At 60.8% G+C, this 27437-nt stretch overlaps 1 protein-coding gene across 3 annotated transcripts; it reads left to right on the top strand.

The window, feature by feature from the left end:
• Window positions 1-18829: 18829 nt before the first annotated feature.
• DUSP9 (dual specificity phosphatase 9) lies at window positions 18830-27437 on the top strand. 3 transcript variants are annotated; one of them, XM_032618704.1, is made up of 4 exons: window positions 18830-19000; window positions 24449-24856; window positions 26120-26569; window positions 26827-27437. In XM_032618704.1, exons 2-4 carry the CDS (start codon window positions 24484-24486, stop codon window positions 27150-27152), a joined length of 1149 nt encoding a protein of 382 aa, XP_032474595.1. In that variant the 5' UTR covers window positions 18830-19000; window positions 24449-24483; the 3' UTR covers window positions 27153-27437. The 3 variants fall into 3 exon arrangements, with proteins under 3 accessions (XP_032474595.1, XP_032474594.1, XP_032474593.1); XM_032618703.1 differs by having other exon boundaries at window positions 18859-19010; XM_032618702.1 differs by lacking the exon at window positions 18830-19000 and adding an exon at window positions 23657-23859.

The following is a 27437-nucleotide window of genomic DNA, read 5'->3' on the forward strand; positions in this document are numbered from 1 at the left end:
TTATCTGTTAGAAATCCATAGTTATGTCTTTATGTGTGAAATGACATGATGTCTACAATTTATTTTCTTTTTTCTTTTTTATAAATTTATTTATTTATTTTTGGCTGCATTGGGTGTTCGTTGCTACACACGGGCTTTCTCTAGTTGTGGCGAGCGGGGGCTACTCTTCTTCACAGTGTGCGGGCTTCTCATTGCGGTGGCTTCTTTTGTTGCAGAGCACAGGCTCTGGTCACGCGGGCTCAGTAGTTGTGGCACGCAGGCTCTAGAGCACAGGCTCAGTAGTTGTGGCGCACGGGCTTCGTTGCTCTGCGGCATGTGGGATCTGCCCGGACCAGGGCTCGAACCTGTGTCCCCTTCATTGGCAGGCGGATTCTTAACCACTGCGCCACCAGGGAAGCCCTACAATTTATTTTCAAATGCCAGACTAAAAACAATGTGGGATCCTGGATGGGATCCTGGAACAGAAAAGGACATGAGTAGAATAACTGGTGAAATCTAAATGAAGTCTGGAGTTTAGTTACTGGCATTGTACCAATGTTCATTTCTCAGTTTTGACAAACGTACCTTGGGAAGGCCAGGTGTTAACATTAGGGGAAGCTGAGTGAAGGGCACCCAGGAGCTTCTCTACTATCTTTGCAACTTTTGCATAAAAGTAAAATTATTCCACAGTCAAAAGTTCACTTTGGAGGAACCCTCCTACACCTTTGGTGGGAATGTAAGTTGGCGCAGCGACTATGGAGAGCAGTATGGAGGTTCCTTGAAAAACTAAAAATAGAGCTACCAAATGATCCAGCAATCCTACTCCTGGGTATATACTTGCAGAAAACTCTAATTCAAAAAGATACATGCACCCCAGTGTTCATAGCATCAGTATTCACAATGACCAAGACATGGAAGCAACCTAAATGTCCATCGACAGATGAATGGATAAAGAAGACGTGGTACATACATACAATGGAATATCACTCAGCCATAAAAAGAAGGAAATAACGTCATTTGCAGCAACGTGGATGCAACCAGAGATTATCATAGTAAGTGAAGTAAGTCATAAAGAGAAAGACAAATACCATATGATATCACTTCTGTGTGGAATCTAAAATATGACACAAATGACCTTATCTAAGAAACAAACTCACAGACATAGAGAATAGACCTGTGGTTGCCAAGGGGGAGAGGGGTGGGGGAGGGATGGGGGGACAGTTTGGGATTAGCAGATGCAAACGAGTATATACAGAATGGATAAACAATAAGGTCCTACTGTACAGCACAGGGAACTATATTCAATATCCTGTGATAAAGCATAATAGAAAAGAATATAAAAAAGAATATATATATATATATATATACACACACACACACACACACACACACATATAACTGAGTCACTTTGCTGTACAGCAGAAATCAACACAGAACTGGGGAGTGGGACACCGGCCTCCTGTCCGTTTCTTTGCAACTTCCTGTAAATCTAATTATTTCAAAATAATAAAGTCCCCAGGGCTTCCCTGGTGGCGCAGTGGTTGAGAATCTGCCTGCCAATGCAGGGGACACGGGTTCGAGCCCTGGTCTGGGAGGATCCCACATGCCGCGGAACAACTAGGCCCGTGCGCCACAACTGCTGAGCCTGTGCGTCTGGAGCCTGTGCTCTGCAACAAGAGAGGCCGCGATAGTGAGAGGCCCGCGCACCGCGATGAAGAGTGGCCCCCGCTTGCCACAACTAGAGAAAGCCCTCGCACAGAAACGAAGACCCAACACGGCAAAAATAAATTAATTAATTAATAAACTCCTACGCCCAACATCTTCTTTAATAAAAATAAAATAAATAAATTCCCCAAAATACTACATGCAAAAAGAAGGGTCTAAAGGAAAATTACAAGCCAGTTGATAACTGTTGACACTGGCTGGTCAGTCCCCAGGGCCTCATTAACGATTCTCTCCACCTTTGCTTAACGGCTGACATTTTCCGCAATAAACAGTTTTCTTAAGAGTCACTGCTAAACCAATGTCTGTTGAATGAATACATGAAGGATTAATGAATAACCACAGTCAAAACCTGCGGTTCTATAGATCATGGAAGCAAGACTCAGGGAGGCCTACTCAAGGCCACGTGGGATCACAGAGGGCAGGCCTCAAAGCCAGGGCTTCTGATCTCCAGTCTCACTCTTTGAAAATATATTTTTTAAACTTTACACAAGCAGTACATAAGCACGCGCTTGTTGTTTTAAAAAAAAAAAAAAAAAAGGAAGGTGGGGGGAATTGACCATAAACTGAGGGCTGCAACGTGGGGGGCTTCCCAGGAGACAGCAAAGGGAAACCCGGGGTGCTGTGCTGCAAGGGATTTTCTTTAAGATGAAATCACTTGAATGCGTGGTGTGTTTGAACGTCTTGAGAGAACATTTACACACCAGGACGAGTCTAGGGTTGAATTAGTGATAAGTGCATGGGAAGCTAAGCAAACAGTCAGCCAGAGGACAATTATTAACTCCTGGGAAAACAAAATGCTGTGCAGAGAAGAAAAGTAACCATGGCTTGCTTGACTTAACTGTGAATGGCATTTACGTGGCCGCATAATTTTCAAGGCTGGTGGGATTGGAGCTGGGGGTGGAGAGCAGAACCCTCGTCCTTCAGAGAAGCCCTGAAGCAGATGGGGGTGCAAGGGCACAGGGCCTCGGGGTCGGGCGACCTCGTGAGCAAAGGTTTGGGGGCAGGACGGTGGAAAGCCTACGAGAAGGTTCTCAAGATGTAGCTGGTCCCTCTTCCAGAAGGCCTGCTCTTCCCCCACCCTGGCCGTCTCCGTGACCCACCCTGCCCTTCACTCCCTCCCGTCCCTCCAGATGGCCTGTCCTTGTTCCCATGTGAGGCCAGCCCCTCCGCGGGGCACCGGGCCCCTCCCCACCGGCCTTCTCTCAGTCACACGCTGAGACCGCTCAAACAGCAAACTGTGGACGTGCCCAGCTGCAGACACACCAGGCCCCTCTGGGGGCTGAACTCCCATCTGGCTGCGTGCTGGACAGTGGCAAGGTGACAGCCCACCGTAGAGCACGACACAGCCTCACTGAGGCCCCTGCCCTCCGGCCTGGCTGGGGCCACCCAGGAACACCACAAGCCGTTGGCCTCAGAAGTTGGGTGCTCGAGAGTGCGACACACCATGGGTGTGGCGGGGTGAAGAGTAGCCTCCAAAAGATAGGTCCACATCCTGGCCCCTGTGAATGTGCCCTTATTAGGACAAAGGGTCTTTGCAGATGGAATAAAGTTAAGGCTCTGGAGATGAGATCATTCTGGGTTATGAGGGTGGGCCCACATCCAATGGCAAGAGTCCTTAGAAGTGACAGAAGAGAAATAGAAGGAAGGTCGGTACCCCGGCGTGCTGCCTGTGAGGGCAGCTCCAGGACACTCCTCTGGGGGAGACAGGCGTGTGAGGAAGCCCCTCGAAGCACCGGGTGGTGAGGGCTGCTGGCCCCGGCAAGCCCAGCGGGGCTTCACTCGGGGTGCTACTCCCAAGCAAGGGGCAGGGCCGGCGGCCTTCGAGCAGTGAGGGTCCTGGACCCAGCGCGGCACCCCGTACGCTCCCACGACCACGAGGCTGGGTGACTGGGAGTCAGCACCGAGGCACGCCTGCAGCCACCACCCCCTTGCTCCAAGACTTCTGCCCATTCAGTGGCCACCCACCCCTCTTCTGACACTGCTCTGGCCAAGGCCCTCCGTGTCACCAAACCCACTGGCCTCCGCCCTTTCCTTTCTTTCAGCAATGACCTTCCTCCCTGCAGGCCTGATGGCCCATCTATCTGTCTGTCTGCAGTTTTAGCTCCATGGTCTCTGGCCTTGACGGGGGGCGGGGGGAGCAGTAGAGACCCAGGACAGCCCGACAGGCCAGTTCTCCGAGGCATCCTTGGGTTTACGTGTCAATACGGGGAGACTGTGGAGACCCGGGGACGGCACTGCAGGCAGGAGTGAACGTCGTACCCAGGTGAGACAGAATGTTCATTCAACCAGAGGCAAAAGGAGGGGAGAGCCCCAGAGGTTCCCCCGCAGGGGCGGGGGCTTCAGGGGGCGGCGTGCCAGCCTGAGCCCAGTCCCCTCCCTTCACGGCTGCTGGGCCATTGCCACCCAGGGCCCACCAGTCACCAGAGGGGACCTGCCACAGGTACACCCTGAGCTTTGGAAAACGTGCCTTTCATCCGGGTAACCGTCCGGCTGCCCTGCTTGAATGTCAGCGCCTTAACAACGGTCACTTGGCTTTGTTCCCCTTTCTACCAGCACCTAGCACAGCACGTGACACGTCAGAGGTGCTTCACTATTTTTTCAATGAATGAAAGGGCCCATCACTCCCACCAAAGCCCTGTGCCAGGTGCTCACTGCCCCTGGATCCAGGTCTCTTCCCCATAGGAGGCTGTCTGGCCACCTGCCACGCCACTGGCCTCTGAGCTATCGCTCACCAGGCACGGAGGCCACGCGCCAAGGGGCCATGGCCCAACAGGCTGGCGGTCCCGAAGGAGGGAGGGGGCAGTGCTGACAAGGAGCCGAGGCAGGGAGAGGGGCAGGGGGAGGTTGCCCCTGGCGCCCCTGGCTGACACTCTCCCCAACCTCCTCCCCGTGTCTGAGGCTGGCCCAGGACAGGCAGTCCAGGTAGTTGAGGCACGGGGGTGCGGGCGCTTGGGGCACTGGCTGGACCGGACGTAGCTTCCTCCTGGGGGCAGGTCCCCGGGACCCCAGTGGGGAAGGAACCTAGATAAAGTGTTCTGGGTGAAGCCAAGCCATCAGTGGGAAGTGAGCCAGACCCTTGGGAAGGAGGGAGAGTCCGAGCCAGCAGTGAGAGGCAGGCCCAAGGAGGCCATGGGCCGACTTTGCAGAGGGCAGAAAGTGACTGTCGGTGCCACGTGGGCTGGGCGGTAGAAGGAGAGTGGGGGTACTGCCGAGAGACCGTGGATGCACCAGCCAGCTCCATGCAGGGCTGTCCTTCTCCACCTCTGCTCCGTCCGCCTGCCCTTCTTGTGGCCTCTGAGAGAGGTGGCCTCACCCGCTACAGGCAGGGACGGCACCCCCTGGGAACTTCGGCCCATGCCTTTGCCAGCCAGGGCAGGGGACTGGCCCGCAGGGGTGCCCTACGCTGGGCTCCGGCTGCCGAGTGGGGGTGCCCAGGAACTCTGAGTTCACAAATCAGCCCCTGGTGCCCCATGGGTGGGACCAGGTCAAAGCCAGTGAGAGTGGGAGGTGTCTACCAGGGCTGCACGCGGAAAGCAGGGTCCTGGGATGGGAGCGGCCCAGACAGAAATCGCCCCAGGCGTCTCCCTCACAAGGAGGGAGAGTCAAGGGGAAACAGGTCATAACCAGAAGAGAGAGAATGTGCGTCAACTCAGTGCAAAGGTCAGGTGTGACCGGAGCCGGAGCCTCGAGGGGCGGGCAGGAAGGGGGCCAGGTGCACCGAGCCCGGGGCTCTCCCCCCACTGTCCGCGACCGGCTGTGCCTGGCCCAGGCTTGCCACCAAGCCTCAGATCCATGGGCCCAACCGCCCAGCCGCCATGTCTGATGCAGCTCGAGGTGCAATCGCTTCTTCCTACCAGATATCTTCCTGGCCTGTCCACCTCTCTTCCTTCCAGACTGGCCCACGAGCATACACACAGGCCTCCTGCCTGGAGGCTGGGCGATGGCCGTGGTGTCGCAAAGGCCCACTCCCTTTAGTACACATACAGGCTGTTTGGGGGTTCTGAAAGGCTCTGGCCCTTTCCCCTCCAGCAGTCCTCTGAGGGGGCTGAGTGCAGGTTCACACACACACGCACGCACACACACCTGCCTTTGCCTTGCACATACGGGTGAAAATCATTGGCTCCCCTGGGCAGGCCGGCCAGGAGGCTGGGCCCTGCAGCCCCGGGGCTCTCTGCACAGCCAGATCTTGGAAGACTAGCACATCAAGGGGTCTGTCCAGTGGTCACCTTCCTTTTGGCCCGGGAAGGTGTCTGGTCCCAGAGGTGAGCTTCCCAGGTGAGGACTCAGCTGGCAGGGCCGCAGCAGGCACTGCTGTGGGTCGGTGGAAGCCTCCCTCCCTCCCTCCCTCCGTCCCTCCTCCAGTAGGCCCACCCTTTCCCACTCCATCAAGACCAGACCTGCTGGGCCTGCCCTGCCTCGCCCAGCCTCCCCTCACCCACCACTGGGAGGGTACAGAGAGCCAGGAGCTGGCATAGGAGGGGGAAAGGGAAGGCTCTGCCGGAGGCAGCTAGCTAAAAGGGGCACCCCCAAGGGCAACCGTGGCTGCTTTCCACTAAGCGGAGGCCAAGAGCTGTGTGTGTGTGTGTCCCAGGGGCTCTGGAAGACAAGCTGGCATCCGGGAAGCACCCTTGGGATCTTGAATAAAGCGGGCAGCCTTGGCCATTGGCCTCCCCATAGCCCCCTCCCCGATGAGGCAGCCGTGTGGCTGTGCACGTCCAATTCTCCAGCTTCATTTTTACCCCAAATAGACAGACATGCATACGTGCCACAGGGAGTCTTTCTGGGTCCCTGAAGAGGTGAAGCATTTTCATGACTCCACACTCTCACCCATGCTGTGTCCGCATGGTACCACTTTCTTCCCTGCTCCACCTGGTGAAGTCCTACTTCAAGACTCAGCTCCAGGGGCTTCCCTGGTGGCGCAGTGGTTAATAATCCGCCTGCCAGTACAGGGGACACGGGTTCGAGCCCCGGTCAGGGAAGATCCCACATGCTGTGGAGCAACTAAGCCCGTGCGCCACAACTACTGAGCCTGCGCTCTAGAGCCCACGAGCCACAACTACTGAACCCAAGTGCCACAACTGCTGAGCCTGTGCTCTAGAGCCCATGCTCCGCAACAAGAGAAGCCACCGCGATGAGAAGCCCACACACCATAATGAAGAGTAGCCCCCGCTCGCTGTAACTAGAGAAAGCCCCCATGCAGCAACGAAGACCCAACGCAGCCATAAATAAATAAATAAATAAATTTATTAAAAAACAAAAAAAAAGACTCAGCTCCAGCGCCCACCCTCTATAGAGCTTTCCCTTGGTCCTCCGCAATCTGTGGATTTTGCTGGCCACCAGTTGAAGGCAGTCCACTTCCTCCTGGGTTCTCAGCTGCCATCTCAGTAACTACTACCAGACCTAGATTACCCCCGGAAACCAATCAAATTGGTTCATTCATTCATTCCACAGAGATTTGTTAGATGCCAACTAAATTATGCTTCCTTCCTAAAGATAAGCTGTTAGCTAACATAACTAATTATCAATTACTAGGTTGGGATGCGTATTTAGGAAAAGCTATAATTTAGAGCAGGGTTTAAAGGAATGCCATTAATCAAGAGTAAACTAAGGGGACTTCCCTGGCGCTCCAGTGGTTAACGCTCTGCACTTCCACTGCAGGGGGACCGGGTTCGATCCCTGGTCGGGGAACTAAGATCCCATAAGACGTGCAGTGCACCCCCAAAAGAAGGAGTATGGATGGACAATTTGCCTCGACTCATTCAATCAACAATACCTGTCAGGCCCAAAGCTTCAGAAATATACCCTTTAAAATAAAATTAAAAACCTGACTATATCAGGAAGCTGGGAGACTTTAGTGCCTTATGTTTCACTGGATATAGATTTTAAACCAGATGAGTTGCACTGAGTCCCGGGTCTGCTTCAAACTGACCAAATTACTCTGAGAAAGTCACTCAAATGCTCCGAGTCTTAGTCTCTTCATCTGTGAAATGCTAAGACTATCTACCTTGTAGGGATATTTTAGCTTTAAATGATACAACAGATGAGAGAGCTGCCATAACCAAGTAGCACAAACTAGGTGGCTTAAAATAACAGATCTTTATTGTGTCACAGCTCTGGAGGCCAGAAGTCCTGGATCAAGTTGTCTGCAGGGTCCTGCTCCTTCTGAAGGCACTGGGGAAAGGTCTGCTCCGGGGGCCGTCCCTGACTTCTGCCGGGTGACCTTTGATGTCCTTGGTTTTACAGGTCTGCCTCCATCTTCACGTGGCATTCTGTGTGTGTCTGTGTCTAAATGTCCCCTTTTGGGATTCCCCTGGCGGTCCAGGGCTTAAGACCCTGCGCTTCCACTGCAGGGGTTGTGGGTTCGATCCCTGGTCGGGGAGCTAAGATCCCGCACGCTGCACGGCATGGCCTATAACTAAATAAATGGCCCCTTTTCATAAGGACACCAGTCATAGTGAATTAGAGGCTCACCCCACTCCGGTATGACCTCATCTTAATTACATCTACAATGGCCCTATTTCCAAATAAGGTCACATTCACAAGTACAGGGACGTTAGGACTTCAACATGTGAGTGGGGTGGCGGGGGGGGAAGACAATCCATCCCATAACCAGGTCTATACTAATCTTGTATTAGAATAGTTCGGTCTTTTTGATTATTGTCTGTTTTGTTGGCTACACCTTATGTGGTCCAATTAAATCTTAATTGGATATGTATGGGTGTGTGCATATGAGCGTGTGCTTCAACCTTGGCAGACTCCCTGCCAATGTGCCTGGATGGCTGGAGAGGTGAATTTATGCCACGTGAAGGCTCGTGCACGTTCATGTGTGGACACCACGTGGCTACCCCAGGTCTGGATCTGCGCTGCCATAGCACTGCTGATGGAGCAAGTTTTAGCACCGACGCAGGGAGCCAGCAGGTGCACCCAGCCTTCTCAGCCAGGCTCCGGGTGCACATCTTTGGGGCCGTCCAGTGGGATTCCGTGCAGCCTCATGGGCGCCCTGTCCCTCATCCCTTGATGACGAGAACTCACACGAGGCTCTGGTTTCCACAGTAACCAAGGCCTGTGGCTGACTGGTCACGGAACCTGCAGCAGAGGTGTCCCAGGGATGCCAACGGGATGACATGGCAGCTCGTCCCCCTCCCGCCCTGCCCACCTTTCCTCTTCAGCGTATGCCCAGCCAGCTCCTCGGAGCGGGGCAGGCATGGCCGGCCCTGTCCTCAGAAGGCACCCACTCGGCCCTCTGAGGGCTGGGTGGGCAGGTGAGGGGCAGTGGGAGAGAAGGCTGGGGGGCTCTCTGACGGTGCCTGCAGGCTGTGGGGTACACCTGAGCACACAGAAGGAATCGAGGCAGTCAGCCAAGCTCAGCCCCAGGAATTCACAGTCCCTGTTTGGAGGCTGCGTGACGCGTATGCCAAAAGTGAAGGGCAACCCCTGGCAGGGAGGGGGCGCCAGGATGTGCCTGGAGTCCCACACATGGGCAGGGGTCTCCCAGAGGCTGGCCGGGGCCCTGTCCTCTCTGTGCCCTAACAGGGTGCGGTGCCTGGAAGGTCCCTGCGGGGTTACACAGCTGCCCTGACTCAACATCGTTCACTCAGGAGACGTCGGTGGAGTGCCTGCGGTGCCCAGGCCCGATGCCAGGCGAGTAGGAGCCCAGAGACATCCTCAGTATTGCTGGGCTCGCCAGCTGCCGGGCACAGAAGGAGACGACAAACAGGGAAGCCCTGCAACGCATGAGGGCAGGAGGCTGACACCTGAGGGATGTGCTCCGAGCTGTATGCCCAAGCCGAGAAGCAGCTTGGGGCAGGGGCAGGTCGTGTGGAGGCAACGCCCCAGCGACAACACGCAGGGCCTGAGTGGCTCCCTCAGTGTGCCCCATGCCACGGCCCATCAGGGACCCAGGCCGGCCCCTCCGCTGGGTCCCAAACCCTCTCCTTCCTAGTGCCCCGCACCCCCTCCCTGGCCTGCTCACGACCAGATGCCCAGTGAGGCCGAGAGCCAGGAAGGGGGTGGGGGACGATGGGGGAGAAGATGGGGGGCGGGCCTGCCGCCACATGCAACGCGATGAAAGTGCTGTCCCCGTGCCACCCGCAGGCGCAGCCACGTGGGCCCCTCTGGGGGCCGCCAGGGCAGGGGTCCCGGGCAGCAGCCCTCTGACCGCACACATGGATGGCAGGGTCGGAGGGACTCTCGCTCCGCTCCGCTCCCCGGGACAGAGGTGTCCGCGAGAAAGAGCCCGGCCACCGGCCGTGGCGCTACGGGCCGTGCAGCCGGGGCCCAGGAGGGAGGGATCAGGTGGGCTGGGGGGCGCCCAGGATGGCCGGCGCCTGCGTCCCAGCCCCTCCCTCCGGGCCTGTTGCGGGCACTGGGCCACATCAGGCGGGAGCCTCCCTCGGAGGAAGGGCCGCCCGCTCGCAGGGCAGCGCTCGGGAACCCAGCACCGAGGGGACCGGACCGCCCGGCCCCGGGCCACGTGCCTCCCTCCCAGGCCCCTGGCTCCAAACCAAGATGGGACACTGCCCAGCTTCTTCCAGGAGGAACAGAGCTGAGGCCCAGAAGTGGGGAGGGGGTGCCAGGGAAGGTTCCCCCGGGCCTGGCGTGGCAGGTGGAGGCCCGCTCACGGCGGGGAAGCGGGCGCCTGGCCCTCCCCACGCTGTGCACGGCCGCCGCCGAGGGCGCCCAGCGCTTGCGGTCGGGGGCTGGTCCTTTCGCGGAGAAGGGCCCTCCCTGCGCGGTGGCCACCATCGTGCCCAGTGATCGTGTGCACAGACGTTTGGCAGGGAGGCCACCACCGCTCCCCGGTCTGGGGTTTGTGTCGGGACGCGGGCGTGCCGGGATTACCAGCGTCCCGTGGTCCTGGGGGCTGAGGACCCGTGGTCCTGGGGGCTGAGGACGTTCCCAGGACAATGGGGAAGAAGCGCTCGCAGAGGCCCGGTGGCATCCACCTTCGTTCCGGGCCGGCCAGAGAGGTGACTCCAAAGCACAGCACGAGGACCAAGGCCCCGCGCTCTGAGGTCCCCGCGGCCGGGACGGAGATGGCCGGCAGTGACGCCTGCGTCTCCCTGCCCCTCCCTTGGTTGCCGGCTTTGCTCTCCTGCCTGTTAATCAGGAGGGTCTGGCGATCCTGGGCTGTCTGGCAATTCTAGCCAGGCTCTTGGATGTGTTTGCTCCTGGGGTCTAGACACATTACTGGAGCCCCATCCCAGAGCCAGGCTAGGTGGTAAGCATTGGACAGAGACACCAACGCATCATGGTCCCTGTCCTCCAAATGTTCTGTCAACCCAAAGAGATGGCTTCCCGTCCAAGAGCTGCAGTGGTCCAGGCCTGGGAGTACACAGCCCACCCGTGCCAGGTGGGCCCAGCGAAGGGAAGAAAGAGGGTGTGACCTCACCAGGCTGACGGTGGGCTGTGACAGTAAGTGGTGGTGGCGTGGCAGGTGAAGACTTTAGGGGACGGCAGCGTGGCGGGATTTATCTTGCACGTGAGCTGACGTGAATTGGGGGTGGGGGCCGGCCATGGCGGACTGAAGAGTGGCCCCGGAAAATGTGTGTGCCGGAGCCTCAGGGTACGAGCTTATCTTGAATAAGGCAAACAGGCACGAGACAGCTGGTACATTCTGGCGACTGCCAGCAGTGAGATGGGGCCGGAGGGGTGTCCTGGGAGAGAGGGGGTGTGAGCGGCTGAAGTGCTTGCACTTTGTCCTCAGGGTCACTTGGGGCCATCGAAGGGTCCTGAGAGGAGGCGCGCCAATAGCCTCTGCTTTAGGACAATCACCACGTCCACCATGTGGGGGACGAGGGGAGGACGGAGCCCTGAGGCTGCGGACAGTGAAGAGGGGCCAGGGCCTGGCCAGGGACAGGAGGGAAACTCAGCAGAAACCAGCAATGCGAAGGGGTGGTGGAGAGAAAGGTGAATTGGGTGCCACCCCCGAGGCCAGGATTTGGGTAGCTGAGGGCAGACAGTGAGTTTCCCTGTGGCACACAGTGCACCTGAGGGGCCATGGGTCATCCCGGTGGCAGTGGAGACACTGACGTCACAGTCGTCACCCAGGAGAGGAGCCGAGGTCATCCGGGGACACACAGAGGGAGAGGAGGACCTCAGAGCCTGAGACACACTTGAGAGAAACGGCCAGAGTGGTGGGAAGGAAACCGGGAAAGGCAGAGAGGGGAGGGTTTCCAAGGTCTGAGGGACAGCAAGACAAGAGGGCACCTCGGCCGGCGGCATCCGGGGCAGCAGCTGAAGGCATGGGACAGCAGGCTGACCTGGGAGGGAAGAGGACCCCACCTCCTCTGAGCCTGGACGCCAGGGGCCCGGGACTACAGCTGTTGGTGGCTTTGACTCAGGAAGGTCAGGAAGTCCAGGGAGCTCTCCCCTGACGGGCCGGAACGTGCTTGGTCACTTGGGTGGCAAAGGCACCCGCTGGGAGGGTGAGGCCTCAGCTGGGCTCCAGGAGACCGATGGAGCTTGGGACTGTCCACTGAGGATCGTGGGAAGGAAGGTAGCCAGGTGCAAGTAAGGGATTCGACAGGTGGAAAGCAGGGTACCAAGTGGAGAAGGGGCCGGGGTCACCAGAGAAGCACTGAGAAGCAGGGGTTCGAATGGGCCGCCCAGACCCAAGGCCCCAGGAGTGGATTCGAAACCGGGGAGTGAGAGGTGGGGTGGCTGAGAGGAAGAGCCTTGAAGGCCCTGGAGTTTGACAGGAAGGTGGACTAGTCACATCTAGAAGCCACCACCTTGTGAGGCAAGGTGATGCCAAGAGGCCTTGGGCTCCGGGAGAGGGTGTGGGAGAGCGCGCAGCGGTGTGTCCGCTCTGAAGGCACAAAGCGTCGTGGAAGGATTTTTTTTTTTTGACATTTTGTGTTATTTGCCACAGATTTTTTTTTAATTTAACAAAGCATTTAGGGACTTCCCTGGTGGCCCAGGGGTTAAGAATCCACCTGCCAATGCAGGGGACACGGGTTTGAGCCCTGGTCCGGGAAGATCCCACATGCCGTGGAGCAACTAAGCCCGTGCGCCACAACTACTGAGCCTGTGCTCTAGAGTCCACGAGCCACAACTCCTGAGCCCATGTGCTGCAACTACTGAAGCCCATGCACCTACAGCCCGTGCTCCGCAACAAGAGAAGCCACCACAGTGAGAAGCCCGCGCACCACAACGAAGACCCAACACAGCCAAAAATAAATAAATAAAATAAAATAAATACATTTTTTTAAAAAGCATTTATTTATTCATTCATTCATTTTATTGAAGTACAGTTGATTTACTAGTTGTGTTAGTTTCACGTGTACAGCACAGTGATTCAGTTATATATATATTCTTTTTCAGATTCTTCTCCCTTATAGGTTATTACAAAATATCATGGAAGGACTTTTTTTTTTTTTTTTTGGCTACGTTGGGTCTTCGTTGCTGCGCGTGGGCTTTCTCTAGTTGGGGCTAGCGGGGGCTGCTCTTCCTTGCAGTGCGTGGGCTTCTCATTGCAGTGGCTTCTCTTGTTGCAGAGCACGGGCTCTAGGCGTGCGGGCTTCAGTAGTTGTGGCATGTGGGCTCAGCAGTTGTGGCTCACAGGCTCTAGAGTGCAGGCTCAGTAGTTGTGTCACATGGTCTCAGTAGTTGTGGCTCAAGGGCTCTAGAGTGTAGGCTCAGTAGTTGTGTCACGTGGGCTCAGTAGTTGTGGCGCACGGGCTTCGTTGCTCCACGGCATGTGGGATCTTCCCGGACCAGGGCTCGAACCCGTGTCCCCTGCATTGGCAGGTGGATTCTTAACCACTGCGCCACCAGGGGAGCCCCCATGGAAGGACTTTTGAGAGCTGTTCAGGGACTTGGGCAGAGGCAAGGGTGGTGCTGAAAGGACAGGGGCCAGTGGTGGAGGAGAGGACACGGTGATGGGAGCCGTGAGGCTAAGAAGGAGACAGCATTCCGAGCGCCCCAAGTGCCCCTTCCTGAAGATGAAGACAGCTTCTGGACACTTGTCTCCCTGTTGCCGTGGAGAATGGGGCCGTCACTGAGAGCCGGAGCACAGGACGTTTGCATCTGGGCCTTGGTGACTCCGTTCTGATGACTGGGAACGCTTATAGACTTGGGGACTCCATCTTTGATCACCCCTTTCTCCTCTGGGGCTGCAGAGAACAGGCAGCTCAGGTCAGGGGTGCCATGGGGAGGCCGATGTCACGGTCACATTCCCTGTGGCTCTGGCCAGGTCCCAGTAGCCAAGCCTTGCAGGTTGACACATTGGGCTCTGTGTTACCCTCCTGGTCCCCGCCCACACCAGCCCCAACAGACGTCCCCAAGGTGGAGGTGTAGTGAAGAGAGGCTGCCACTGCTAGAAAACCAGCCTCAGGCCACTGCTCCAGGTTTCTAACAGCAGAGACAAATGGGACCCCGGAGTGACTCATACTGAACCGTGACCCTCTGTGCCCCCCACCCCGGGTCCTGCCCTTTCTCTCCGTGATAATGAAATGGCGCTGGCAGGGGGAGGGGGCACCCAACTGGCAGGTACTGAGCGCTAAGCACCTGCTAGGTACTGGGCGAGGCCCGACAGGAGAAGGGACCCGCCACAATGCCCAGGCACATGGTGATGGAGGGAGGCAGCTCTGAGGACCCCTGCAAGGAGCTCCCGACTCCCCACAGCCTCCGGCCAAGGGGCCCGGCTCCAAGTGCAGGTCTGTGGCTGTCCCCTTCCTGCGCGCGGCGTCTCGGGGCGGAGACCAATCCCTCTGGCTCTGCTGCCACCGGGCCCTGGCCTTCCCCTCCCTCTTCTCCCCGTCTCTCTGCCTGGGGGTGCTCTCCTCTCTGTGGGAAGCAGGTACTGAGGGGTAATAGCTACTCTCTAAATTTAGAGGGGGAAAATGCCCAAGGGGGCAGCGAGGGGGCGCTGCATGGGGACAACGTTGAGGCTAAGGGACAGTGACGGAAGAGGAGTCCTCACCTGGGCCGGGGCGCACTTGGGGCCACAGCCTGGGGCTCCACCTCGGCCTGTGTGGACGGCTCCCCAGGGCCCCTCTGCAACCGGGAGCTCTGTCCTTCCTTGCTCTGGCTGGGTCGCTGGCCCCGCTCCTGCCACCCCCAAACCTACGAGGAAGAGCAACCTGGACCTGAGCCCCGACAGCAGAGGCAGTGCTCGCTCTGGAGGCTGGGGTCCTCCGCCTCGTCTCTCTGTGCCTCGGTTTCCTCATACAGAAGGCTCATGGCCCTTGTTCCTGGCACGGTAACCAGGAGCTACTGTTTTCATTATTTAAGGGTCCCTCGGCGACAGCAGGGCTCCAAAGGGCGGCAAGTTGGCTGTGTGGCTTCACGTGGTGGGGCGCCACCCGAGTCTCCCTGCCAGTGGCCAAGTGGCTCTGTGAGCTGGCCTGGGCCCTGGGGGCCCACCCACAGTGCCTGCTCTGCCGCGGCCGCCTGCCCTGGACGGCGGTTCCTGCGTCCTGCAGCTTCACCGCCGCCGCCGCCACCGCCATCAGGCCATGGGCGAGTCCCCGCCCTGGGCTCTTGTCTCCCTCCTGTCTTCCCTTAGCCCAGTCACTGTCAGGGGCTGACTAGGGCTTCCGGGGCCCAGAGCTGGGCCTGCAGAAGTGCTCCCAGACCAGGCCAGAGGGTGGAAAGCTCCTGCAGTGGGAGGAGAGGTGCAGAGAGGTGTTCAGTGACCCCAGAGTAGCAGTGACCCAGCCAGCCTGGTGTTAGGCCTTGGTCTGCGCGCCAGGAGCCAGCTGGGCCTCGCAGTGCTGCAAGGCGGAGCAGGAAGCAAGGCGCTCAGTCTGTCATACAGGGAGGCGACCCCTGAGGGCAGAGATGAGAAAGACCCTCAGCATCCCCAGGACCCCTCCCCGCCCCCCAAAGACAACTGAGCCAGGGCCAGGGAGCTGAAGTGAGCCCCCACCTTGGTCTGGCCGCACTGCCTGTTTCACGCATCCCTTCCTGTGACGAGATGGCCTAACTCAGGAGACACGCTCCTGGTGGGGGAACGGAGAGCTGTGGCCGGGGAGCTGGGTGGGCCACTCACAGAGGCCTTCACTGGAGCCATTGGCTCCCAACCTCCTGGCCTATCCTTCCAGCCGTGGTGGCTCCCCTCTCCTGGCCCCGTTCAGCCCTCTCTCTCCTCCCCTTCCACCGCTCTCCCGCCTCTTCCCTCTCACCTCCCTTTGCCTGTCCAGCCAACGGGCGTGGGTGTCTGGCTCTCTCCTGGTAAAAGGATTATATCATCTGTAATGTATATCCAGACACACGCGCGCGCTGCTTCTTGGGAGGACAAGGCAAGGAGAGGGAGCCCGCGCAGCTGGCCGGAGGGGGTTTATAACCAGGTTATTGAACCTGAACCTGAGCCCTCCCGGAATGGGGCTGTTAATGGCTCCCGAGGTCCCGGACCCTCGGAAATCAATCGCTGCTGCACTACGCAAGCTGCCTCTTGGCCCCGCCCCCTCCTCTCCCCTCAGCTCCCTCCCGGCCCCGCCTGCCTCTCACCCTCACCCTTTCACCTGGGCTGCAAGTGCCGATCTGAGAGCAACCACTGGGCCACTCGGTTTCAAATGTCCGGATGCGGTTCTGTCAGGGGCTGCTGCAGGCAGGTGGGGCTCCGGAACAGGGCCTAGAATGTGTTCCTGAAGGCAAGGCAACTGGTAGTGAGATGCGTCTAAAGGATGCTGGCTAAAGCGCCTCTGATGGAGGAGGGGCAGAGTGGGGCCTGTTACCCAGTGGTGGAGGGACGACGGCAGCCTGGGGTGGGGGGTGTTGTCACGTGAGCACGCGGATTCAGCGGCGGATATCGCTCTCAGTGGGACCCAATGGTTGCCCAGAAATAACGCCTCACGTGTGTGTGCACCCAAATGCCGGTGCCCGTGGGGAGCAGGGTCTCCATGCAAGGACCAGGTGGGATGCGCCTCTCCTCAAAGCTCCGACTGCCTGGAAAGGGACCCAGAGTCGGACCGGAAGAAAGCTGCACCTGCGCAGCTATGGCCGCCTTCAGCCCAAGGCCCACAGTGGCACGCCCCTGGCACATTCGGAGCACCGCCCAGCTTTCTGCCGGTGGAGGTTCTGGTGGGCGAGGGGGCAGGGCCACAGAGGAGAGGGTGAGGGCTGGAGCTGGCCCGTCAGCCCACCCCGAGATTTCTGTTAGGAGCAGACAGGATCTGAGCACGTGGGCTTGGCTGCTTCGGAGACGGAGGCCCAGCTGCGTCTTCAGAACAACCTCGATTCCAACACGGTTGGCCTCTCAGTCGAGCGCTCTTCGAGAAGATTCTCCCTTTTATTCCTCAAGAGGGAACAGGTCAGGCCTGGCTACCTAAGACAAGTCCCTGGGGACGAGGAGGGAGGCACCGTTTCCCGAGGCGGAGCAGACCTGTGCCTCGGGAGCTCCCAGGACTGGCCCGGCCGTTTGTGTTGGTCTTCTCTCCCAGAGCTGGGTGGGTCTTGTTGCCTGGAGAGCAGAGGCCCTGTGGGAGGGCTGGGGTAGGAGCTTTGCAGGGGTGGGGGGCAGTATCATTCAATCCAAATGTTCCTCCTCCAGCCGTTCAGCCCTGAGTCACTAAAGTGCAGGATTGCGGGAGGCGGGGGGCTGGTTATTCAGCCTTTCCAGATACTCCTCTGTGAGTCAGCTCACCAAGCCTTTGCAGGGGGCCAACTGAGTGCCCAGGGCCACGACACGGCTGTCGTATGTCTTCCCCAAATGGGAGGATCACCAGGGAAGCCAGCCCCATCTTTTTCGGTTTCCATGTATTTTCACGTTTTGACAGATAAAATGGTCCTACTGATAAACGGCACGGCTTTTGGTACATGTTGATTTCTTAGCAAAGGCCCCCTGACTTGAGGACAGCTGGCACTGTGGAGTGTCACAGAAGCACGGCGTCGAGCGGCACGACCCACACACAGTTTCATTTGCTCGCTCGTGCGGTGTGGTTTTGGCAGTTCGATTCCACGCTGGACCCCGGGGCCCTGATGCTGAAGAGGAGGTGAAAGGTCAGCCCAGCCCAGGGCACCTTAGGCCTGCCTGTCAGATGCACCTGCCAGTGGGTGCAGCCCAGAAAGGCCCAGGGGCTCGAGCAGGGGGAGGGTTGTAAGGGTGGGCACCTGCTGAGGCCGGAAAGGGGCAAAGGGCAGGGTGGGCATGCCAAGCTCCCACAACCTGGAGAGAAACTGCAGCAAAGCTTAGCAGGGCCCTTGGAGATCATGAGGTCTGCGCCTTTCCCCAAATGTACGGATTAGGAAACAAAGCGGCCCCTCTCCTCTCTTTTCCAGGGGAGCTGACTCGGGAGCTCAAGGCTGCTGCAGACACTAGCCAGGAAGCCTGGCCTCCCTCGGCTGCCCCTCATCCGTGTGGCGGCTGGCATCCCGGCTCTGCCTACCTTCTTCTCCACGCTCTCCCGGCCTTGAGCCCGCTCGGGCCCTGTCCCTGCACTCCTGTGTGATCGCCAGGAAACCGCTGCCTCGGTTTCCCTACTTATAGCATGGGAAAGGTCTCCTCCGACTCCCAGACCGGTATAAGGACCAAATGAGGTGCTGGTGGCCTTGGGTCCGGAGGAAAGCAAACCGGGCCTGGTGACAGCACCCCCTCCCAGCCCCACCCCCAATGTCCAGCCTCCACCCCTTCCAGGCACTGAAGCCAAAATGCTATGACCGATACATGAAAAAGGGAGAAGATAGTGCCAGGGGGACCGGTGGTTGGGGGCACTTGCAGGGCCGTCAGCTGGACCTTATGCCCTATCCCCTGTGGCGGCAGGAGGTGGCTCTGGGGGCCAAGCTGTGCCTGGTCCTCGATGGGTCCCTTCGCTTCTCTTGAGGGTGGCAGGGGTGCCAGCAGAGACTCTTCGGTGCAACCGTCTCCCAGCCCAGGCCCTACCTAGGTCAGGGCCCCCACCCCACTCCGGCACCCCAAGCTCGGAGACCCCAGGCAGCGGGGCCGTTGGGGGCCGGGGGCTGCAGGGGACCTCCCGGAGAGGGGCCACATTGGGCAGAGCGGGCAGAGGCTTGCAGGTGGGAGGAAGGCGGGCGGGGGAGGTGGAGGGAGACGCCGGGCAGGCCGCGGCCCCTCCCCGCTCCCTCCCTGCGCGCCGCCGGCGACATTGCCCCTCCTGGGCAGGGGGCGGAGAAGACGGCGACGGGAGAGGAGGAGGCGGCGGCGGAGGCGGGATTTGGAGTTTCCCTCCGCAGCGGCGGCGGCGGCGGCGGCCCCTCGGCTCCAAGCGAGGCCGCCGCCCGAGGCTCCGGTGGCGCTCGGCGGCAGAGGCTGTGGCGCTTCCCGCCGCCCGGGCTTCGGAAACTTCCCGGCCGCGACGCGCGGAGCCGGCGCAGAAAGCCGAGCGGAACGGAGGTGAGCGGAGGTGAGCGGAGCACGCGGCGCCCGGGCACCCACCCCACCCCCACCCTGCCTGGCCGCCCCCCGACGTGCGCTCCTCCACCCTGCACCCCCAAAGTCTTGCCAGAGCGCACCCCACAGGGCCAACGCACGCGCCCCTAGGAGACCCAGGCACGCGCCCCTGGGAGATCCACTCAGTGCTACCACCGCACACCCCCCGTGCACATCCCGCCCGTGCACCTCCCGTGTCCATGGCCACGCACACCCCCCGACACACGCGCGTGCACAAACCATGCACCGCGGACCCAGGTCCCTGCAGTGCACACACCAGCAGCCGCTAAGTCACCATCCACTACTGTCCCCAACTCAGGCCAGCACCCATCCCAGACGCTGCCACGCCTCAGTACACACCCAGGCGCGCGAGCGCGCGCGCGCGTTCACACACACACACACACACACACACACATGCCAAACACATCCCTGTGATGTCTGCACTAACATAGCTCTCCTCACCGTGCCCCACCATCTCCAACTCCCCATATGCTCATTACAGACACCCCACCCACGTTCCCAGCCCAGAGACACTGCAATCCGCCCAGCCCTGAACAAACCCCAACACTAACCCCCACCCCAGAGGCCGACCTTCCCCACTCCCTGAAGCCAGGCCCGCTCCCCAGGCACACACCTCTAGCATCCCCAGCACGCACTCCCATACACCCCAACATGTATGCACACCTGCTGGATTCATGCTCTCCAGCACCCTGCCCCGCCCCCATCGCAAATAGCCCTCAACATCCCCCAGCACATCCCGAGTCCCTCCCACCACCACTCCCCAACACCTGGCACGCGGGCTCTAGAGGCTGCAGCATTTGGTGGCATCTCTGCCAGGCGCCTCTGGCTCGTCTTCGCAGCAGCAGCTCACCATCCTGAGACCCCCCAGGTGCCTCCCTAAACAGACCCTGAGGCTCCCCAGCGACTGGCTTGGCCTCTTCCCCAAGAGATAAGGAAGGCAGTTGGGGTGCAAGGTACCGTACTTAGATGGGGGGGAGGGGGCGGGGAAGAGGAAGGGAGAGGCAGGCACTGAAATGGAGGCGGCCCAGCTGGGACCAAAGGGGCCCCAGTTGCTGGCACGCACGTAGTAGGTGGGTTTCCTGGGGGCATGAGTCGGAGTGCCGCGTGTGCCCGTCTGCCTGTGCGGTGGGGGGAGGGCCGTGTGTGCACGTGTGCTTGTGCGTGTCTGTTGGGGGCGAGTGTGTGACCCGCTGAGGAAACAAGCAGGAGCGGTCCCCTCCTGGGCTCCCTCACGCAACAATTGGTTTCATTCATTCATGCCTTCTTTTGTTAACGAGCATTTCTTCCATGAGCGCCGCGTGCCAGGCCCTTCACTGGGGGCTGGGGCCAGCTGGGGGCCGGGCACACGCCCGCTCCTGCCTTGGAGGAACTCCCAGTCCCGCGAGGAGACCGACCGGGAAAAGCAGAAAGCCATCCCCAGCGGAAAGTGGATTTGGTGGAAAAGACAGTGGATTTGGCAGGAACGCTGTCGCTGGGAGTTCTGCCCCTGGCCATGTGACCCGGCCGCGAGAGCCGAAATTCTGCCACTCGGCCCGGCGGGAACCGTGTGTTTCGGGGGGGCGGGGGGGGGGGATGGAGGGGGAGGCGGGGCGCCGCTCTCGGGAGGCTCCAGGGACCAGAAGGCGCACGCGGCGCGCGCGAGGCCTACGGGAAGCGGCGTTTCCGCGGCCTCCGAGGGGCACTGGCTGGGCCGGGCGGGGGGCCGGGGGCGCCCGGCGGGAGCTGGGGCGGCGGGCGCAGCGCCCACCCTACGGGAAGCGCGCTGCCTGGCTCCGCCCGCCGGAGGGGGCCTGCCGAGGCCCCGGCGCGCGGCGCTGCCTCCCCCTGCCCGGCGCGGCCCGGGGAGCGGGTGCGGGGCGGGGCCGGCGCTGCGGGGGCCCGAGCGCGGGCGGGCCGGGCGAGGGTCGGGGGAGGGGGGCTTGGCTGCGTTCAGCCCTGCAGTGCGGAGGTGGCAACAGGTTCCAGTCTGTCCTGCTGCTGGCGCAGCGGGCGCTGCTGGCGCCAGGCAGCGAGCGCTCACTTTCGAGATTGAATCCCCCTCCTGAGCGCTCTCTCCCGGCGGGAGGGCTGGCCGGCAGGGGTCCGGAGCGAGGCTCAGGGGAGCCCCTCCTCGGGCGTTGCGAGGCGCAGGCCCCGCAGAACCCCAGCCCGGGGGCGGGGGTTAGGGTTTCTTGGAGCCTAGTTTCCTCTCCCCTCACCCTTGCAGAAGTTGCCTCCCTTCTCATCCTCAGCTTCCCAGCCCGGCTCCGGTCACCTCCCCCAGGGAGCCCTCTCCAGAAAGCAGGGCTAGGCACCTCAGGAGCTCCTACCTCCAGCGGGGTTGGCGACCGTCTCTCCAACCACGCTGAGCCCTCAGGACAGGGCGGGTGGGGACACGTATCTCTCCACCTCCCTGTCGGGTGCTGCCACCCCCACTGCCCACGACTCTGCCAAGCCAGACACCCCAGGCTGGCATGTTGCAGAACCCCTTGGTGCCTTCAACCCCTGCCCACCCCAGGCTCCTGCCCACAGCTGCGGCAGGCCTGGAGGGAGTCCCCAGGCTTGGGGCCCATGGGCAGGTGGCAGCCAACCTCTGTCTCTGGGAGCTAGGATGTGAGGGAAAGGAAATGCCCCCCACTCCGCTCCGGCCCAGCTGGCAACCTCTGGGAACTGAGCCCTGGAGCACAGAGGAGGGAGACAGAAACCTTGTGGGGAGGGGGGATGGCTGAAGAAGGAGCAGAATCAGGACAGGCTGCAGAGGAGGCTGGGACTAGGGGCAAGGGGACCCAGCCCAGCTGTCTGGGGCCCCTGGATGCATGTGGTGGGACTCAGCCCAGAGACCTAGACATGTCCCAGGCTGGAGGCCCACTGAGCCCGGAAGGGAGGGAGGGAAGGAGGGAGGGAGGAAGGGGGCAACTGGAGGCCCCTTCGAGGCAACCTGGCTCTCTGTAAGCTGCCCTCTCCCCAGCGTTACCTCCCAAGTTTTCTCATCTTACTTTGTGGTCCGTGAGAGGAGTCTCTGGCAGCCACACTGGACTGAACCGTCCCAGAGAGTGGCCCTCCAGTGGCTCTGCACCCTTCACTCCTTAGTTACCTGTCTTGTGGTGCTCATCCTGTGTGCATAGCTCTGCCTTCTTTTACTTAGTTCCTTGGGGTGGATTCCCAAAAGTGGCCAGAGGGTGTGGTGTTCTTCCCAGCTGTGGATGCGTAGTACCAAGTTAATTTCCAAAAGGGCCATACCAACAGAGAACCCTCTAGCAACCAGCAATGGAGCAGCAGGCCAGTTTCACAGCACCCTTGCCAGCACTGGGAGCTCTCATTTTGAGAACATTTCGCTAATGTGACAGGTGGGAAGTGTTACCTTGTTTTCTGTCGTTGTTACCTTGTTTTTTTAAATTTACTTTCCTTCCACGACTGAGGTTGAACCTTCCCCCAAGCGCCTTGGACCGACTGCATTTCCTCCCTCGTGCAGTCTTTTCTGCTTCCTTTGCCCATTTATCTATAGGAGTCTTAACCTTTTGATTGAGCTGTATGAGCTTTATCTTATCTGCTGTACATTTTCCTTCAACTCTGCTATTTGCTTTAGATGGGCTTGAAGCAGAGAAGGGACAAGACCAGACTTTTCAGAAACCTCCCCCACCTCGTTTCATTGTCTCAGCACTTATCACACCTGGTATTATCTTGTCCGGTCCCTCGGTTTATTACTGACCTGTCCTGCAGGCCTGGGAGTGCTGTGCAAGCAGCGGCCCGGTGTGTCCTGCCCGTTCGCCATCCTGTGTCCATGGAAGGTATGGAGGACACCGTGGGCCTTTGCTGCAGGGCAGGGCTGAGGGGGGTTGAGGCAGACAGGCCTGGAGGTAGGGAGAGGCCTTTGGAAGCTATGATGGTGACCCAGGCCGGTGCAGGGGGCAGAGGGGAATGTCCAGATGTGAGAGACATTTAAGTGGAAATGACTCAGCTCTTGACAAAACGAGGAGCCAGGGGTGGCTCCCAGGATCAATAATGTGGTAAGAACAGAGCACCCCACTTCAGGGCTGAGAGCACAGAGCTCCCGGGGCCTTTGGCCTGGCCTGTCCGAAGGAAGCCATTGTGGTGCCCAGAAGCTGCCCTCTGCCTGCCCAGCCCTCCAGCTAGCCTTGGGCAGGGTTCTGGCCAGGAGACAGCAGCGGGTTTCTGGTCCCGCTTCCCCCTCCCCTCCACGATTTCACTGGCATCCCATGGTAGCCAAGGCGGTGGCTGTGAGGGGCCTGTTATATAGATGGGGCCGCTGAAGTCCAGTCAGGGCACGCGATGGTCACCCCAAATGAGTAGGGCTGGAGGCAGCCTCTGGGGCAGGGCCACTGGGCTCTTGTCCCCACCCCTCCCCCTGCCTCCAGGGGCCTGACTGGCGCCGGCCAGGGGAGCTGCAGCTGGTCCCCTGCTGGGCCCCTGACCTGCCCTTGGCCTCTGCCCTGGCCCAGTCCCGCTTCGGTGGAAGCCCCGGCTCAGCGCGCCACTTGCAGGGCCCACTCAACTGCTTTCGAGGGCACCCGTTGGCTCGCTGGCCCCCCTGAGCCCGCCCCCGCCGCCCCGCCCCTCCAAACGGCAACTCCACGTCCAAAGGCAGCAGCTTCCAAGGTGGAAGCTGGGTCCCACTGCCAGGAAGCGGCTGGTGCGCGGGCGGCAGTGGACTCGGCCTCCACGTGCGCGCCTGCTCCGCTGCCCCGCCCTCTTCCCGGTGGCCGGGCTCGGGGACTCCCTGCCCGCGGACGGCGCCCCTCGTCCCGCGGTGGCCGTGGCTGGGACGTCCGCGCGCGGCCGCTCGCCGCGGGATCACGCTCCAGGTCTCTCTCCTTTTGTTTTCTACGGGGGGGAGGAGGGCAGCTCCGAAAGGTCCGGCCGGCCGAGGTCCAGCACCTCGGCACCACCTCTATTACCCGGGCCCGCCTGGCCATGCGGGAGATCTCGGCCTGGACCCCCTCTCACGCGCACACGCCCCCCAAGTCGGAAGCTCGAACGTGGGGAGTGACTGCGGGCAGGCAGAGTGAGAGACGGACGCAGAAAGGGGGTGTGGGGGGAGATGGCCGCGGCCTTGGGCCCCCAGGAGTGGCCAGGAAGGGACCCACGGCGGCTCTCGAAGGGGCCGTTGGACCCCCAGCCTTCCTCTTCTGGGGGACCTCTCACTTCCCTTCCTGGGACGGGAAGCAACGCCGAGTGGCTGCCTGGGGTGCAAGGGGCGCCTTTCTGCGTATCCTTACTGTAGGAGGGGTACGAGAAGAGAATCAGGCAGTAGAGGGGCGTCCCTGCGGGACCCTCGGCGCCCGCCTTCAGGACCCGGGCCTGGCTTCCCGTCTTGGCCCCCGGGCCCGCGCCCGTTGGCGGCCGGGCGCGAAGGACGCGAGCTCACGTCGCGCGCCTTCCCTCTCTCTGCAGCTCTCGGGGCCCGACGTGCCAGCAGCCGCGAGCCCATGGAGGGTCTGGGCCGCTCGTGCCTGTGGCTGCGCCGGGAGCTGTCGCCCCCGCGGCCGCGGCTGCTGCTCCTGGACTGCCGCAGCCGCGAGCTGTACGAGTCGGCGCGCATCGGTGGGGCGCTGAGCGTGGCCCTGCCCGCGCTGCTGCTGCGCCGCCTGCGGCGGGGGAGCCTGTCGGTGCGCGCGCTCCTGCCTGGGCCGCCGCTGCAGCCGCCCCCGCCCGCTCCGGTGCTCCTGTACGACCAGGGCGGGGGCCGGCACCGGCGCGGGGAGGCTGAGGCCGAGGCCGAGGAGTGGGAGGCCGAGTCGGTGCTGGGCACCCTGCTCCAGAAGCTGCGGGAGGAAGGCTACCTGGCCTACTACCTACAGGGTAGGTGCGGGTGGTGGCCGGCGGGCACCAGCCCGGGGAGGACCCCAGCCCAGGGAGGGCCGGGCCCCACCTTCTGAGGACATTCATGATTCATTTGACCTTGGGCAGGCCCAGCCTCATTTTGTCTAAAGTGGAGGTGAGGTTTCCCTCCCCTGAGCATGACCTTGGGGAAGTCCTTCACTCTTGGGAGCCCCAGTTTCTGAGTCTGGAAAATGGGGAGAATCTGCCCTGACCTGGCTCCCTGGATGCTCAAGAATGGAATACCCAGATCGGGCTCCCAGCCCCCATCCCATCATATCACCCCCTCCCCCAGCTGCTCAGCCATGGGTGAAGGAGGCTGGAGCCACAAGAGGACAAATCCCGCTCAGCAAAGGGTCTGGAAGGGGGAGGGGAAGAGAGAGGGAGAGAAGCAGTGAAGGCAGGAGGAGGCAGAGAGCTCCCCCCTCCCCTGCCTGCCATGGTCATGGCAGGGCTTGGGGGTGGAGGGGAGATGGGCTGATACAGGCATGTTGGCTCCTTGCCAAGCCAAACACCCCCAGAGATCCAGGGTAGGGACGAGATTCCCATGAACCTACAGAGCCAGTTGTCCCCACCTCCCCATCCAGGAGGGTCATTGGCCTGTCGTCCGTTGCTCCATTCTGAATGCACAGGGACGTAGAAATACATAAAGTGTCAAATTTCCAGGCCCCCACCCCCATCCCCAGGGAAATAGTAGTTGTTTGTAGATGGAGATGTTCACTTCTTGGGACTTTGGGACCATCCAGGTGGAGCGTTGCACTCTCTCCCAGGCTCTCTGCCCCTTGGGGTCGACCTCATCCCTGAGGAGAGCGCAGACACGGCTGTAACCCAGCCCCTGGCCTCGGGGTGCTCCTGGTAGACCTGGGTCAGGAGACCCCCCAGGCAGAGAACTCACATCTGAATCTTTCCTCTCCTTTAACTGATGGCCGCTGTCCTCCCCAAGGCTGGCAGTACATCTAAACTCTGTTGAGCCCTCGTGCCTGCCTTGGCTTGGCCCTGGGGGGGTGTAAGATCCCCTTTGGTGGCTCTGCCCCAGCCTGGCGCCTTGCAGCTGCCACCAGTGCTGAGCACACCACACGGGAGACCAGTATAGGTCAGACTGCTGGCTTTCGAGTTCCCTTTGGAGACATCTGCCAGCCCCCTCAGGCATCGGAATTGTCCAGGGTCGGGGTCCCTATCCCCAGCCAGGGCACTCGGCTACCCAGGAGGCCAGATCAACGGGATCCTCCCCTTGTCCCCTCCCAGGTGGCTTCAGCAGATTCCAGGCCGAGTGCCCTCACCTATGTGAGACCAGCCTTGACAGCCGTGGGGGCCCAAGCACAGCTCCGGTGCCCAGCCCAGTGGTGGGGCTCGGTGGCCTGTGCCTGGGCTCCGACTGCTCCGACGCGGAATCCGAGCCTGACCGAGACTCCATGAGCTGTGGCCTGGATTCGGAGGGTGCCACGCCCCCCCCAGCGGGGCTGCTGCCATCCTTCCCCGTCCAGATCCTGCCCAACCTCTACCTGGGCAGTGCCCGGGATTCGGCCAACGTGGAGAGCTTGGCCAAGCTGGGCATCCGCTACATCCTCAATGTCACCCCAAACCTGCCTAACCTCTTCGAGAAGAACGGCGACTTTCACTACAAGCAGATCCCCATCTCGGACCACTGGAGCCAGAACTTGTCCCAGTTCTTCCCGGAGGCCATCGCGTTCATTGGTGAGGCCGCTCTGCACTCCCCCCTCCCTCCCCAGCCCCGGGCCTGGCTGCTGGCCTCTCCCACGTCTTCCCTGTCCCTCACCTGGGCTCCTCCAGGCTCAGCTGCCTCCCCAGAGCCCCGAGCCGGGATGGCCCTGCGGGGGCCGGGCACCACTGGAGCAGCTCCCCAGCTCGGAGGATGGGGCGGGGACTGCCAGGGACCCCCCCGGAAGGCCACCACCCGCACCTCACGCGGGCCCCCCTCTGCCCCCACCTAGACGAGGCCTTGTCCCAGAACTGCGGGGTGCTCGTTCACTGCCTGGCGGGCGTCAGCCGCTCCGTCACCGTCACCGTGGCCTACCTCATGCAGAAGCGCCACCTCTCGCTCAACGACGCCTACGACCTGGTCAAGCGGAAGAAGTCCAACATCTCGCCCAATTTCAACTTCATGGGGCAGCTGCTGGACTTCGAGCGCAGCCTGCGTCTGGAGGAGCGGCGCGCCCGGGATGGGGGCAGCGGGGGGCAGGAGTCGGCCGCCTCCGACCCACCCTCCTTCTTCACCACGCCGACCAGCGATGGTGTCTTTGAGCTGGACGCCACATAGGGCCCCGGGCCGCCCCCCAGCGGGTGCGCCCAGCCCAGCCACCCGCGTGCTGGGGAAGAGGAGGGAGGGGGCTCGGCCTGGGGGGGCGGGGAGAGCACAATACCTCATGTGGAGCTGTGGGACGAGGCAGGAGCCGGGAGCCCCTCCAGGGTGGCGGTGGGGACAGGCCTGTCCTACCCACTTGAAACATCCACGGGAATCCTATTAAACGTGCCTATGGGCCGGGCCTGGGGCCGCCAGCCTGACCCGCGCTGCTTGTGGGCGGAACCCCGCTCCAGAACCTGC

Source organism: Phocoena sinus, chromosome X (genome assembly GCF_008692025.1).
Source record: "Phocoena sinus isolate mPhoSin1 chromosome X, mPhoSin1.pri, whole genome shotgun sequence".
NCBI classification, from domain to species: Eukaryota; Metazoa; Chordata; class Mammalia; order Artiodactyla; family Phocoenidae; genus Phocoena; species Phocoena sinus.

Bases quoted from the DNA above. Each gene is read 5' to 3' on its own strand.
- DUSP9 (XM_032618704.1), top strand. From the start codon at position 24,484: ATGGAGGGTCTGGGCCGCTCGTGCCTGTGGCTGCGCCGGGAGCTGTCG. The intron at 24,857-26,119 runs GTAGGTGCGGGT...GTCCCCTCCCAG, and splicing joins CCTGGCCTACTACCTACAGG to GTGGCTTCAGCAGATTCCAG. The intron at 26,570-26,826 runs GTGAGGCCGCTC...GCCCCCACCTAG, and splicing joins GGAGGCCATCGCGTTCATTG to ACGAGGCCTTGTCCCAGAAC.